This window comes from Hoplias malabaricus, chromosome 1 (genome assembly GCF_029633855.1).
Source record: "Hoplias malabaricus isolate fHopMal1 chromosome 1, fHopMal1.hap1, whole genome shotgun sequence".
Taxonomy (NCBI): Eukaryota; Metazoa; Chordata; class Actinopteri; order Characiformes; family Erythrinidae; genus Hoplias; species Hoplias malabaricus.
The window spans coordinates 293,111-309,707 of NC_089800.1; the positions used below are offsets into that span (position 1 = coordinate 293,111).

Sequence of the window (16,597 nt, forward strand, 5' to 3'; positions counted from 1 at the left end):
TCTAACAGCTCTACTCCTCTAACAGCTCTACTCCTCTAACAGCTCTACTCCTCTAACAGCTCTACTCCTCTAACAGCTCTACTCCTCTAACAACTCTACTCCTCTAACAACTCTACTCCTCTAACATCTCTACTCCTCTAACAACTCTACTCCTCTAACAACTCTACTCCTCTAACAACTCTACTCCTCTAACAACTCTACTCCTCTAACAACTCTACTCCTCTAACAACTCTACTCCTCTAACAACTCTACTCCTCTAACAACTCTACTCCTCTAACAACTCTACTCCTCTAACAACTCTACTCCTCTAACAACTCTACTCCTCTAACAACTCTACTCCTCTAACAACTCTACTCCTCTAACAACTCTACTCCTCTAACATCTCTATTCCTCTAACATCTCTACTCCTCTAACATCTCTACTCCTCTAACATCTCTACTCCTCTAACATCTCTACTCCTCTAACAACTCTACTCCTCTAACAACTCTATTCCTCTAACAGCTCTATTCCTCTAACAGCTCTATTCCTCTAACAGCTCTACTCCTCTAACAGCTCTACTCCTCTAACAACTCTACTCCTCTAACAACTCTACTCCTCTAACAGCTCTATTCCTCTAACAACTCTATTCCTCTAACAACTCTATTCCTCTAACAACTCTATTCCTCTAACAACTCTATTCCTCTAACATCTCTACTCCTCTAACATCTCTACTCCTCTAACATCTCTACTCCTCTAACATTCTACATGATGTGTGTAATGTGTTGGCCGTTCTGTAATGCTGTCCTAATATTCTGATAAATTGGGAACACAAAAAAGTATACAGTGCACTGTACAGATGATGTGTACAGAGGATGCACTCAAATTGGCACAATATATCCCATAATTCAGTGCATCTGGGGAATTGTTAGGGTTTGTTAATGCAACAGAAATGACATCTTGTGTATTTTCATAAAGCAGTAAGACAAAAATCTTTCAGTAGTTTCATGCTTGTTCCCTGGTCTGATCTCTATGTAGCAAACCCTGTGAAGTCACCAGTAAATAAAGTAATAAGTGAACCATTCTCAACACAGCATTTAGATGTTTGTTAATTTTCCAGTTGATTGGTGTTCAGCTAAAATTAATAATAATTACAACATTATAACTTAGATAACAGTGTTCAGTAATAATAATAATAATAATAATAATAACAACATTATGGAATAATCATTCATTCTCCAAGTATCTGTAAATTAGATTTTCAAAACTAACGTTGCATAGCACTACACACTTTATTTGACTTTGTTTATGACATCTGACCTTTCTGACATCTGTCCATAATTCTTTTTCTCCTTCGTTCTGACTCTTGGCCCAAACCTTGTTCCCCTGAAGGCACTGACCTGTAAACAGTCCAGAGATGTGCTCACGATGCGCGGACATTTCGACTGACACGCCAACTCGAACGGCAGGAAGTATTTATCTGCTTCAATGAAGTTGGTCTTAGATTTGATGGGGGGCAGAGTACTGGAGCTAGACTTGCCATCTCCTGCAGGTGGGCTAAAACAGGGGGCAAAAAGAACGAATTAATTTACACTATCAGTCATTAGCAACTCAGTCAAACATCAGGGGGCTGAAATCACTGTAAAGGAAAAGGACTCATTTTGTTCCAAAAGCCCCTCAGCAGCAGAGTCACAGCACTGACCAAGAGTCCAGAAGGAAGGGTGTGTTTGTCTCTTGGCCGTTTGGACTGAGGAGCTTTAATGACCTCTCTGAGATAAGCCTATGAGAGCTTTGGGACAGGAGGCGAAGAGAGAGAGAGAGAGAGAGAGAGAGAGAGAGAGAGAGAGAGATAACAAGAGAAAACAGCAAAAAGAAAAAAAAGAGTCATGAAAAAGACAGACAATACAAAGCAGAGAAAGAGAGATAAGCGACTGAAGAGAGAGGAGAAAGAAGGTGAACACTTTGTGAAAAGATGGGGAGGATAATGGAGGGAGAGTGAGGTGAAAAGTACGGGAAAAGAAAATGTAAACAGATTCAACAGACAGCACGTCTCTCTCGCTCCTCTGTCATTCATTAATGTGGCAGTGGAGGGATTAGTCCACACGTGATTTTAATTCACATAAAAAGAGTTTTAGCTGAATCACTGGGGAGAGAAAGTCCTCAAAGCTGCTCCCTCAACACACACACACACACACACACACACACACACACACACACACACACACACACACTAGAGACTACTGATTTCTGTTTAGTTAACACAACACAGTGAGGAAGCAAGGAATAAAATCACAAAGAGACCTGAGGACAATGAGAGAGGGAGGGACAGTCGGACTGAAACAGACAGAGTGGAGGTGAGGAAGAGAGACAGGAGTTTAAAAAAATAGAAGAGAAATTGAGGGGTTTGGGAGGTGGGTATTTCATGACTCTGCTCCTAACTTGCACTGTTAATAACGTTCTTTAAAGAAAGTCATTATTGTACGTAAATCGTTCTTCAGAAAGAACACCGGGTAAAATCAGCTGCACACGCTAACAGCATTCAGCAGAAATAAACTGGCTTACCTTAATTTCTCAGATTCTGCCTTTATCTCCTCTGCAAAAGAAAGAGAAAATATTTTCAGAACAGAGGACATTCACAGAGAAATAACAACACAAGGGGAATAATGTGTGATAATCATATCCACGTCTTCACACCAGCAGCCGATCTGCCCGAGCACACTGTGATCGCTTTAATTCTGTGAATCTTTTTATTCTGAGGAATCACTGCTTAAAACACGGCCTCCGTCTGTCAGCGGCCCTCACTCAGTGGCCAAAAGTTCACAGACGCACTCCTGTCCTGTACTTCTTATAAAATGAAGGGTAACATTAGGGAGTCTGTTGCCCCTTCACGGCAGTTGTAGACCGTAATTGTGTGGGAAGGATTTACACTTTTTTTTACTCCAACTCAACTGAAGGGATTTTATATAGCGCCATCACACACAGGACACGGTTCACAAAGCAGCACCAAATGCAGGCGGTGTCCCCAGGACCAATGCAGGACCCCCACAGGGTTTAATGCCCCTCTTGCCCACATTTCACACAGCAATTTAACACAGAGACAACACTGAGGGAGAGTTCACATGCCGTACTTACATCAAAGAGAATCTTTAAACACACTGTTTAGAAGTGAGTGAAAAACGAACATGTTTCCAAACTCAGATCATCAGAAAGACACTACACTACACTCAGCAGCCTCCACCAACCTGACTCCGAACTGTCTCTCTCTCTCTGTCTGTTTCTCTTTGTCTGTCTGTCTCTCTCTCAGTGTCTGTGTGTCTGTCTGTCTCTCACTCTCTGCATCTGTCTGTCTCTCTGTGTCTGTCTGTCTCTCTGTCTGATGTGAACTCCATCTCTCTCTGTCTCTCTTTTTGTCTTTCTCTGTATCTCGCTCCCTGTCTCTCTCTCTCTCTTGCTCCCTGTCTCTCTCTCTCTCTCCCCAACCCCCCTCCCTCTCTTCCTCCCTCTCTTCCTCTCTCCATTGTTGGGAGATTTTTGTAAGTAACACCTTGAAAAGCCTGAGTAACAAGTTGTGAAACAGAGAGAAAGAGAAGAGAGAGACAGAGGGAAGTGTGTGAGTTAAAGAAGAGGGTGTGTGAGGGTTAAAAAGGATGAAGAGAGAGACAGAAAGAAAGTGAGAGAAAGAGGATGAGTAAAATAATTTAAGTGAAAATGTTTGAGAGACAGAGACTGAGACAATACCCACCATAAACAGAATAATGTCTAAACAGAGAAAAGAAAAGGAAGATAGACTTAGACCTCCAGTCAAACAGAGTAAACTCAATGAGGGAACACAGTAAAGTGTCTGAATACCAGTCTTCACAGGAACTCCATCCAGTTTTAAAACAGCTCTATTTACAGAGGCCTTTATTACTTTACCACTCGCAGACAGCACTTTTCCGATGACAGCTGTCCTTCCGTTCAACGCTGGAATTTAATTAAGCCATGAATCTGAAGGCTGCGTCTTCACAGGACCATCATTAATCAAACAGCATCGGAGCCAGAAAAACACAGAGGAAGAAGCACAGCTACACAGTTCATTTCATTTGTGAAATTTAGCCTAACAAACACACCCCAATCTGCCATAGCATTAAAGCCATTTTGTTTCAACACTCAGTGCACTTTGTAGCTCTAATACGACATTATTACAGTCGTAGACGTCATCTTTAATGCAATCAAATCATCACAGCAATGTACCTTTGCAGTTACTTCAGCAAACGTGGGAAAAGCCCTCACATATGCAGATATTATTAGTGTGTAGATTAAAATACTCATTAATTTAATCAAGCAGCAACAAAAGTATCATCAAGGACACGCCGGTGTGCACCGGCCGAGCCTAGGACTCCACCCCAGGGGGAACAGGAGTGTGTTTTTACTTGGTCCAAAGACTGTGCTCCTTTAAAGACGCTCCACTTTTGGTGCGAGTGAAGCGGAATGATCAGAGCATTCGTTCCCTCGCTCTCTTCTTTTGAACCCTCTCCTCTCCAGTTCAGCGCCACAGCGCCACACACACACACACACACACACACACACAACATACACTAGGGGTGGGCCACGAACAGAACCGAAAAATGAATGTAAGGCTTTTTGACGCTGAATCTGTGAATCGTATGATAACGAGACGAGTCTGAGCAGAAAGGCAATGGACCACTGAGAAAACAACTGCTACTGTGACTGGTTTTCTCAAAGAACAACATCAGCAGACACTTAGCCCGGCCTCACTCCCCTGCATTAACTACGCTGTTCATCGTGATGTAAACTCAGTCCATGGCAAAGAAAAAGGAATGAAAAACAAGGCCCCAAAACAATTACAGCTGCCTTTTTGTGGGTGAAAGACAAAGACAAAGAACTGAAATTGCTCTCTCTCTCTGCCACTGCCCTGATCCCTGTGCGCTCTAGGCCTCCCACCGCTCCAGATATTTTTAAATCTCACTGTTGTTTTATTGTAAGGGAATATTTCTTCAAATTGAAGATCAAAAGAACCCAAATCTCCAAATCTGTATAAACATTAGTAAAGATGAACTCAACCACAGAGGCACACTGTAAAGCCCAGAGTGCTGGCACAGTGCCGTTATCATGTTACTGAACACCACCACAACAAATACATCACTCAGGGCTGATAGTGAACAATGTCCTGAGCCTGAACTTCCCTCCACGCCCGAAACACTTTTAACACACGACATGTTGGCCCCGGGTCTCAGATCCATAAAGAGCCCGTGTATGACCCTGATCATCGTTACTGTCAAGCGGGGTCCAGGGGAGCGCTCCTCTGGGAGAAAATGTGTAAAAAAGCCCTTTAAATGATGGATTCTGGTGAATTTTGTGGAAATAAATGGACAACATTCAGACATGAGATGAACAAAACCAATATAAACCGTTTAAACCGCGACGGGGGGAACGTGTGGGCGGGAACACGAGGCTCAGCGGACCAATCCCAGCCGCTGTGGTCCGCGGGGCTGAGTGTCAGGTCACGGCGTAGGTTCGACGCAGAAGTATAAAGTATTGGGCTTTAATGTGTTTGGCCAAGACCCAAGGCCCGCCCCCACCCTATTTATGATTGGTTTATTGACCAGTCGGCCTATCGTTGGTGTGGTTGAGAGTGAAAGCTGTGCGTCTCAGATCCAGAGATCGGTTAGATCACTGGACGATCCTGATTGAGTATTATTTTTCCAGCCACGTCAGTAGCCCTTGTCCCTTTCATCATCACTGGAGATGTCTATGTAACTGGATCCTACAGGGCATTTTTAAACACAACACATTTACCTCAGCACTATCTGTACCTTTTTTTCTTTTATATCTATGTTTTAATATGTAACACGTTTTAAAACAACACATAAAAACATGCTTTTTTATATAAAGAAGAGGCAGGGTTGGCCTGCCATTGTTTTTAGAAATGGACAGTATGCATCCCAAGGACACACATGCGCACACATTGCAATTTTTGCAGAGTCATCTCTCTCTCTCTCACACACACACTCTTGCTTTCTCTCTTTCTCACACACGTACATATACACAAAGATACACACAGAATCCTATCCCCGTCAGCTGCTAATATATTCTACTAACACACATCTGTTGTTTTTCTGGCTCTGAACTGCAGTAACTCACTCTCACATTTACAGCATTTAGCAGACGTTCTTATCCAGAGCTGTGTTCAGACTCTGTGTGTATCCCTCACTCGTACAAATAGGAGTCCAAACTCCCTCTGAGCTCAGACGCTGATACAGAGAAACAACAAAACACACTGAGTTTAATACACAGCCTCCAGTCAGTGCTCAAACATATGGCGTTATTTTTGTGCCACAATTCTGCGTGCGTGAATATTCCGAGAGCGCCAGGGGGTTTGTTGAACGCACACTACAACCTACACACCTTACTCTCGCTCCACACTTACAGCCATTACAAAGTGCCTCAGTTTCAGCCAATCAGAAACCACACGTGACAAAGGTCATTTCTGATTGGCTGGATTAGGATGGATGGGCGGCTACCGGCGAGAGGGAGGTTTTATCTGCGGTTTTTGGCCTTGTATTTACCTTGTAACATCAGCAATGTAGCTTATGTGCTAAAATGTAATAATATTATAATGTAATACAAATAAACACAGGTTTACAGTGTGCACCGTCGGAGTGTGTTAGGCTAAATTCACTTGACTTTGTGCTCACAGATAAAAGGCTCAGCGCAGCCCGAGAGAGCGCCCCCTGCCCACGCAATACCATACACCACTGTCATATTTTGGCACGGTATGAATAATGTGGATACCACCCATCCCTAGTACTCAGTGCTTCTTTCTTATTCCTCTGGACGTATTGTGCCTGTTTCGCTCGGTTTAACCATGTCTTTGTGAGTGGAGAGACGCTACGTAAAATCAGAATGACTACTTTAATCCCACGTTTAGTGATTTAAGTAAAACTAGTGTCAATTTATTTCACAGCGTGTGGATTGTTGGGTTCCTGAAGCCAAATGAATTTGTACCTACACTGAAGAAAATGTCCCCTTAAAAAAGAAGGCTTCCTTCATATAGAGGCAGAGTAATGAATAATGTCAACAACAATGTACCCTGCCGTAGAGAATACTCTCATTATGCAGCGCGCATTGCCACAAGCCTCTCTGGGAGTAAACCAGTTGAAGAGACTAGGGTTAGGAGTGGGGTTGACCACCTATCCTTTCCTTCCTCACAATACACAACGTCAGCTAGAGGGGTCAATACTGAGAAAGCAATCAAACCCTGACAGCAATGGTCCAACCTGTAATGTGAAGTCCTCCCAGACGAGTAGAGGCTGGTACATGTCTACAATGCAAAATTCCTTTGTAAATTGAAGGAAAAAACATAATACAGAGGCTGTGACAGAACACAGGAGGAAGCACTTCATTTCTGCCATAAAAACTAGAGCTAACGCTAGGAATTAAAACCAAAAACCACATGTACATCATGTACCTCTCATTCTGGGATTTTCTCCTCATCGGACATCCATGCCTAGGATTTGGAGGCGTACTCGATGAGGAGTGAAAAGGGAATTTATCACATGGTTAAATGGTGAAAAGTCTTTAAGCTCCTCCAGGCTTTGTGCCGGTTTGTTTCCTCATATTACTGCGCCGATCCAATCAGGACAAACACAGACAGCTTTTCCTCTGCTATGGGAAAAAGGCCAAGAGCAGACCAAGTCCCCCCAGGGGAGAGGAAGCAAGTGTTTTGAACCGATTTCACCTGGAAGTACGAGCTGCACCGTATACGGATGTTTTTTTTATATCTGGAGTTAATTCAATAAGCAGCGAGTTTGGCAGCCCACAGCGACACCTGCATTCAGAAGTGTTCTGGGCCCTACATCAATTAGGCAACAAGCTGCCACACTGCAAACAGAGAAAGACTTTTACATAACACACACACACACACACACACAAACACACACACACTACTCATGACTGTAACTGGTTTGTATGTGTGTTATCAACCACTTCAGGGGTCGGGTCAGGACCGCAGTTACATATGTTCAGGTCCAGGCTGAAGGCTATTAGCTAAAAAGATGTACAACAGAAAAGCACACAGTACAATACATCTTTGAGTCTTACACCAAACAATGATAAAGCACAAATAACGTTGCTCACTTTCAGTGGACGCACACTGTTAATGAGACTTTCTGAACCACACTGGGTTCGGTGTAGTCAGAAACGAGGACTACATACAAAACACTAAACTACAGGCATGTGCATGTGGGGATCTGGAGCCCACCAACACACACACTGTGAAACAAGACCTCAGTCAGTTTTCTGTATGGTGCTTAAGTCAGAAAAAGAATGGTTCTGACTCTGTCAAGGGCAGAGACTTTAGGATGGCCCCGCCCCCTCGTCTGAGTCTGTCCAATCACAGCATTTCACAGACACATCGTGTTATAGAAGATTATTCTCCAAAATATTATTGAAAAGTATGTGGAGCCCTCAAGAAGACTCCCCTCCCTTTCTTCACCTCTCTCTCTCTCTCTCTCTCTCTCTCTCTCTCTCTCTCTCTCTCTCTCTCTCTCTCTCTCTCTCACACACACACACACACACACACACACACACACACACACACACACACACACATTATTTTACTCTCCTTCTCTGTGTGGAGTCAGCCTGCAGTGAGTCAGGTGCCAAGGCCTAAACTCTACTCTAGAAGCTCTGCTTTTCATCAGGGTCCGCACGCGCACACGCACACACACACACACACACACACACACCTTGTGCTTCAATGACCAGGATGCTGAAAGTGTGATATAAACTTTTTCTTTTGGGAAACAAAAGCAATAATTTCCCAAATATTTTTATAATCAGTTTATATTTGTTTTTCTTAAATTGCAGCAGGATTCCACCTTCAGTTGAATTGTTTTACCCATGGTTAGTCTTTAAATGCACATGGTTTGAGATATTCACTGTCACAGAGACTATGAAAAGGAGATATAATTTATGAAGTTTATATCCGTTATAAAGGGTGTTGTATGGTTATTAATAGTAATCCAATGCTAGCTTTGTTGTGCAAGGCAAGCTCCAGTTTCACGGTGTCTTTGAAGATTCTTTATAGGTGCAGAGGAGGCAGTTTCCAGATCAAACCCAGCCCCTCCATCCCCAGCTGGGTCAGTCTGATCCTCCTCTTCATCCAGAGCAGTGGAGTGGAGACATCCCCCACACTGACATTACCATTTCAAAGAGTAAGGACTGTAGGACCCCACTTCAACACACCCTCAACACCTCATCACCCAAACAGCAGCAGCAAGTCCCAGAGAAACGTCTCCCTCCACTGACTTACTGCAGTGTGAACACCAGCGATGATAGTAATTATTATTGTTATTATTATTATTATTAATATTATTATAGTAGTATTACAAACAGCAACAATTCTGATGTGTATCATTGCTGACACCAGGAAAACTCATACGAAAACAAATCATATCAGTAAAGTCGACAGAACCTTACACCACGAAAACAACAGTCCAATACGAGCTTAATTCCTGCTGTGACCGAGCACACATCCTGAGCAGCATTCTGAATGATCTCATCACTGTCTCTCTTCACAAGAGAGGCGAGAAATTATCCAGTTCAGGGCGGTGGTGGTTCCGGAGCCTACCCGGAATCACTGGGCGCAAGGCAGCAACACACCCAAATTATTACACGTCAAACATTACCACGGGTCCCTCGTCAGTGGTGGACAGTAACAAAGTAAATGTAATTTGTTACTGTAGTTAAGTACTTTACTGAAGTATTTCCATTTTGGGCGACTCTTTAAATTTAACTAAATTTTAAAGTCAAATATCCCCACTACATTATGGTTTATGTGTTGAATAAAACCATAACGAACAAATCTCCCGGCTCTGCACGGCTCTCTGCGCGGCACCGCTGCCAGGAGACGGACGGATCGGTCGGAGCTAAAACAAGCGAACCCCAGGTTTCTCTGCCTTAAACCAAGTTATAAGAAAGGCAGACTTTTTATTTGAACTGTTGTACATGTTTGAGACTGTAAGTCATCACTTGCTCCAGTTCTTAGAACCGTTATTGATTAACAAAATGATTTGTACCGTTTAGTTAGAGTCAGCAGTGACTACTATTCATTTATCACATGGTTTACGTGTGAGAATCAGTGGCAGGTTCATTTAACACTCTTTAACAATTTACCGTAAATTAACACAGTCCTTCGAGCGAGTTCAAATCAGCGACTGAAAATCAGTTCAGTGAGATGAACAAGTCCAAAAAACAAAACGGAGGATCAGTCAGAAAAGCTACAAACGTGTTTAAGAAACAGACGGCTCTGAACGGCAGAATTAAAATTATTTTTATGCTTCACTGATCTGTAAGAGGGAGAACTGAGCCTCTGTCAAAGCTAATCCTGTCTGACTGCAGACCAATCACAGTCATCGGCGCGTCGACGCGGTGCGTAGTTAGTTATATTTCTGGAGAGGTGCAGGTCAGGCCACGGCGTGGGGATGGGTTCGATGTGTGCCGCGTGGGTTCTGTTGGGCTGGAGGGAAACATCCTGGGTGAATGCAATAGTTGCTATAACATCATTGTATATAACCTTTGGCCATTTCCGCTGTGTTCAGTGTCAGACTCATTAATGACGTTCTGTTAAAAGACTGTGGAACCAAGAGCGACACGAGTCTTTTCACCTATAGTGTGTTAAACATGAGTCTCGTTACAAAAATCATGTTAGAACATTAGAGCCATAATAACGTCATGGTCCTTTTCGATACTTAAGTACATTTGAAGGTAAATACTTTAGCATTTTTCTCAAGTGAAGATCTACAATGAGGACTTCTACTTTTACTGCAGTAATATTTCACCTTCAGTATCTGTGCCTTTACTCGGTACATGGTTTTTGTGCTTCGTCCACCGCCGACTGTCCGTCATCACCAAGAACAAATAACATCACCTCACTGCCCGGTCCTGGTGCCGAATATGTTTAATTTGTTTGAAGACAGGGGCAGTGGCTTCTCTTTTTTACCCATCAACAGATAACACATCCGCCCCTGCACCGCTCACACACCCCCAGAAATCCCCTGCACACAAGGAAGGTGGAGGAGCAGAGATGGTGATAGGAGGAGACACAAAGCCGTAATTACATAGAGGGCTTAGACGAGAAAAACACTGAGCTGAGATATCAGCGTTAACCAGGTGGGTCACGGAACGGGACTGTGATATTGTCCTACTGCCACTGTATAATTTAACTGCTCCTGTTTAAACACCATCAGATTCAATGAAGGGTGCACTCCTTTTCCAACATTTAGGTATTCAGTGTAAATACAGTCAAGCAGAGAGACCTCAGAGAGTCTCAGTGGATCACTGCAGTGGTGACAGTCACCAGACACTGGAAACTCACAGCCTCTTAAATCTCACAAAAAAGTTATTTTGTGCAACAGTTACAAATGTAACTGACTGAAGACATTTTTTTTTTATTTGTGTTTTAAAAACCTCCACATAAACCTCAGGAGACTGAGGACAGCGAGTAAAATGGCTGCATCCCTGTCGTGGAAATTAGGACCCCTGGTTTTTATCTGCCGCCACGTCGTTTTCCATTGTTGGACACTACACAAAACACAAAGACCTTAGAGATCATCATCAGCTTAATTTCCATAATTTCACAAATAAGTCAGTGAAAATGTTTGGTTATTAATGTGGTCCCCAGTGGTGTGATGTCAGACCCACTGCCTGTTTTACTGCACACTGAGCTAATTACAGAAATCCAGATTTTTTTTGGAATTCACTAACGTTTCCAACACCTAAAGAAAGCTCACTGACCTGCAACTCTCAGCATTCCTCTGCTGCCTGCATTGGAGGGTGGACGAAGATAACTATAACAAATAAGGAATGGTCGGACTCAGGGTCGAGTGAAAGAAAGGGTGGACGTGGAGCACGGATCCGTGTCTATGGAACTAAATGAACAATCATCTGATGTTCTACACCTCCATGTTTCTGAACTGTAACTACAACATACACATGGAAAACATATTCAAGATCTGGCCAGACATTCATTCATCAACATTGGGATCAAGACTCATGGACTCTTCTAGATTCATTTCTATTCGTCTGTCTTTGCCCATCACTGCTGATAAATTTGTATGATTTCTATAGAATAGTGGAGAACAGCATGTCTTTTCTCACAGCCATTTGGAATCCAAGCTTAGGCAGGAAGACCACCTTCACCGTGAGGGTCTAACCCTAAATAATGTTTTTAAATGAAAACATTTTAAATTACAGTCATTTGGACCCAAAAATATATAAACATCACACTGCTGTCCAGCTACCGGCACCGTGTGGCACTGGTGTTCACAAGGCAGCAGAAACAACTGGGACCTTTACACACACACACACACACACACACAAGTGTGTCTTTACTGATGGACCCAGACCATTTGGCCCATTAGCCCACCACCAAAGAACAATCCACCGCTGCCGCTGAGTGTTGACTTGTTTTCTCTCATTAACTCCTGGTGAAAGGATGATTAATTTATCACCTGTTTGAGTCGGAAAGAAAAAGAGTAACTCCATGACAATGCATTATTTATTACGACCTGCCGTCACCCTCCTCTCAGCAGCGGAGACACAGCTTCTCTTTTTCTAAAAACAATACAAATGTGTTAGTGTGATTTTGAAAGAATAAACCAGGTCAGGTGAGAGAAAGAGAGAACAGAGAGGGAGAGAAAGTGTGTCAAGAACGTATAGATGGAAAGAAAGAAAATAAATTAAACCATAGATAATTAGAGTGGGGAGAGAAACAATGACAGAAAGAAAGAGAGAGAGAGAGAGAGAGAGAGAGAGAGAGACAGACAGACAGTGAGAGAGAGAGAGAGAGAGAGAGACACACAGACAGTGAGAGAGAGAGAGAGAGAGAGACACAGACAGTGAGAGAGAGAGAGAGAGACACAGAGACAGAGACAGGGAGAGAGAGAGAGAGAGAGAGAGACACAGAGACAGGGAGAGAGAGAGAGACAGAGACAGACACAGGGAGAGAGAGAGAGAGAGAGAGAGAGAGAGAGAGAGAGAGAGAGAGACAGACAGTGAGAGAGAGAGAGAGAGAGAGGGAGAGAGAGAGAGAGAGAGAGACAGAGACAGGGAGAGAGTGAGAGAGAGAGAGACAGAGACTGAGACAGAGACAGACACAGGGAGAGAGAGAGAGAGAGAGAGAGAGAGACAGGGAGAGAGAGAGAGACCTACACTGTCAACAAAAACTCTCCACCATTAGATTAATTTCCACTCACTCACTCACTCACTCACTCACTCACTCACTCACTCACTCACTCACTCACTCACTCACTCACTCACTCACTCACTCACTCACTCACTCACACACACACACACACACACACACTCACTCACTCACTCACTCACTCACTCACACACACACACACACACACACACACACACACACACACACACACACACACACACACACACTTTACTAAATGTACCCTGCTGTGACAAAGTTTTCAAAGTGTACGGATGCTGTTTGAAAGCTGTTGCTAAACGGTGGGAATCTCCTCCGTCTGAAACGTTTTAGAGCGGAGAACAGAGACAGAGCCTGGAGGAACCTGACGAGAGGAAGAGCGGAAGAGGTCGGTTCCAAACCCAGGAGGAAGAGAGGAACACAGAAACTGTGGAGATATGACAGCTGTTCCTTCAAAGCAGAGTATGGCAGCCTCAGAACATGAAACCTGTGTGTTGGGGCTAAGTGGCCAGTTTATCAGAAACACCTACTGTTCTAACCACATTCATTGGCCGTTAGATCAGGAGCAGCCACCCTACAGAGTCCCATGAACTCCACTGCATTTATCAACCGTGGACATTAATGCAGACGAATGGAGGACCTCACAGTTGGACAGACATTTGGGAACCTGTCTACAACCCAACCCACAAGCTAAGACCAGCCCGTCAGGGTTCTGTGGACGGACACATTCAGACTAGATCCCCTTTGGTTTTCTGGTCAAAGTACATCACACACATTTCATTAAACCCCTATGAAAAAGAACATCACAGAACCAGATCGATTTTACAGGAGGAGTTCACCAACACCGTAAATGTTACTTCTGCTTCCTGTCATCACAATCGGTCAGCCATGTTTCACATCAATTCGCTCTCAGCAGATCAGTTAAGCAGAGATTTCTCAGCACAGTAGTAGCTCTGAAACTACTACTGACCCAAAAGTAGGTTATAAACCTGAAGAGTTTGAGTGCTGACATAAGCACAAACTTCACAAATCCATTGCTTTAGACATTATTCAGAGTTTGGCCCTTTTTCACTGTGCTTTGTTATGTGCCTCATTTAAATTGAACGTATTATGAAAGAAAATCACTTTTTCAGTGAACTAGAACATTCATTTGGGGATCTGGAGCCCACCAATGAACACAGAGTGAAGCCAGACCACAGTCAGTTTCCTGCACAAGTAAGAAATCATAGGGTAAAAGAGGTCTTCTGGTTGTGCTCTGCTTCTGACGTCAAGTGCAGAGACTTAAGGACGAACTTTTTAAGGAACAGGTGCTGAGACCGACCGTTCAGAACAGGGCTGTTTAGACAGAGGGAGAATGCTGCTGTTGGGTTTGGTCTTTGTGGGGTTTTGACCAAGCAGGACACGGGCGTTACATTAAGACTTCAGAACTGTGTTCTTTTGTTAAAAAGGAGTAGAATGTGTGCCTTTAAACAGGCGTTAAACTGCTGTAGCGGTTTCTCCACACTGTCTTCATAGCTGAGGTATACTCTAGTGATGAATAAGGGATTGTAATCCCCGCGGTGACAGAATGAAAGAGGAATTAGACAATCAGCCGGAGCACTAAATAATAAATGAGAACAGACCTCCTGGATACTCTCAGCTTTGAGTTTCTGAAGTTTGCTGGAACGAGAAACAACATCTCGCAGTTAAAAATGGCAGAAATTGTTTTTGCTGGAATCCACAGCTACAGGTCATTAGTTATATAAACCCATGCACCCTTTCTATTTATATTAAGACCCAGCTATTACTCGCACATGTGTTTGTATGATGTCTATAGAAAGCTTTTACCAATAGAATGGAACGATAGGAAGCTACACAACACAAGCCTAAGGTCACCATGCCCTTAGTGTTGAGAAGAATGTTATATAAAGCCCCCAGCAGATCTTAAAGTTCTTGTAAAATCTCCACTAAAAGCATAAAACCAAATGGGATGCTCTAGAGCAGCTGTACATGAGCTTAAGATCACAGTACTCCATTATACACTTCAGCAAGAAGGAGACAGACACCCAGCATTGGTCCGTGGAGCCACTCTACCACAACAGCACCAACATCAGACTTCACTGTGGCGTTAGTGAGATCATAGAGTGACCATACTTCCACGCTGCCGTATCATGCTTCCAGATAGAAATGCTACTGGTAAAAGAAAAAACGTGGTGCGTCACACTGGCAAGTCTAATTTGTTTTCACAGCCGAAGTGTTTAAGCTGTTTAATTCCTCTATTAGACTGAGTCATGCTGAAAATTACCAAATCACACTTGGTATCACAGACTAATACAGTCACAGAAGCATGCACTTTATGTCCAGAGCTTGGACGTGCCTCATACTGAGGGAATGCAGCTACTTTAAGGTGTACCTGTTGTGGACAAATACCCACTGGTTTACCCCCACAGCAGCTGCTTGAGCCTGAGGTCAACGGGTTCAGTGCTCACCAGGACGTGGAGCAGTTGCGCTGTTCTCTGAAGTGAAGGAGTCCCATCCAAAACCTCTGGGATGAGTTGGAGTTGTGTTTATGATCCAGAAATAATGATCTAAAATTAGTACATAATCCCTAAGGCTGCACAATATATATATATATATCCTTTCAGCAGCAGCAGCAGCAGCATCGTGTGCGCATGTGCATTACAGCGTTAGTCAAAATAAAAAGGACACCCCTTTATTTCAGAAACAAAAGATGAAACGACAGAGCTGAATACCCCAGCGAGTAATGAGTGAGGGACCTATCTTTTAAGCTGTGTCCGGAACATGGCCACCATCTTGAAAGCCTCCATATTGGATCAATGTCAGGTTTTTCCAATGGGAAGGGGGTCATGTAGCAGATCAAAGAAGTTCAGAGTTTGGTTTGCAATATCTCCTGTGGTTCAAAAGTTATCAACTTATCAGAAACCCGTTACAGGCTCGACCAGACCCTAAATGCTCAGCGCCATCTTTGGTCAGAATGGATGGGAACACCGTCTCCTGTTTTTTTCCCCCAATATTGTGCAACCCCAGACTTCACTGTTGCTCTTACAGCTGTTTGTGGTCCAGAACTAAACATCAAACACCTGCCTCGTGCCTCTGAGCAATGTTTCATTTTTTACTGTAAACTTATAGTAAAGCTTTGTTCTTACTGCATTAGGAGCACAAAAGATAATTATTAATTATTAATTTTAGATAAAAATTTCAATGGAAAATAAATGTTCCCAAACATTCTGACCGTAAACAAAACAGCAGCACAGCAGCACGGTGCCTATACGGACACATCATTTAGAAATGACAACACTATGATCCTTTGTGCAAAGTAAATTCCTATTTACGCAATATTCCAAAAGATTAATATGTGCACATCATCGAAATTAAAAAAATAAAATAAATACAATA

At 43.2% G+C, this 16,597-nt stretch overlaps 1 protein-coding gene across 2 annotated transcripts in view; it reads right to left on the reverse strand.

Annotated features, from left to right (window-relative positions):
- arfgef1 (ADP-ribosylation factor guanine nucleotide-exchange factor 1 (brefeldin A-inhibited)) overlaps positions 1–16,597 on the reverse strand; it is a 59,367-nt gene that overhangs the window by 37,089 nt on the left and 5,681 nt on the right. For both annotated transcript variants that reach the window (XM_066642255.1, XM_066642248.1), the window contains exons 2-3: positions 2,539–2,569; positions 1,377–1,533 (exon numbers count right to left, since the gene is read on the reverse strand). In XM_066642255.1, coding sequence (XP_066498352.1) covers positions 1,377–1,533; positions 2,539–2,569 — 188 coding nt within the window. The remainder of the gene's footprint in view (positions 1–1,376; positions 1,534–2,538; positions 2,570–16,597) is intronic.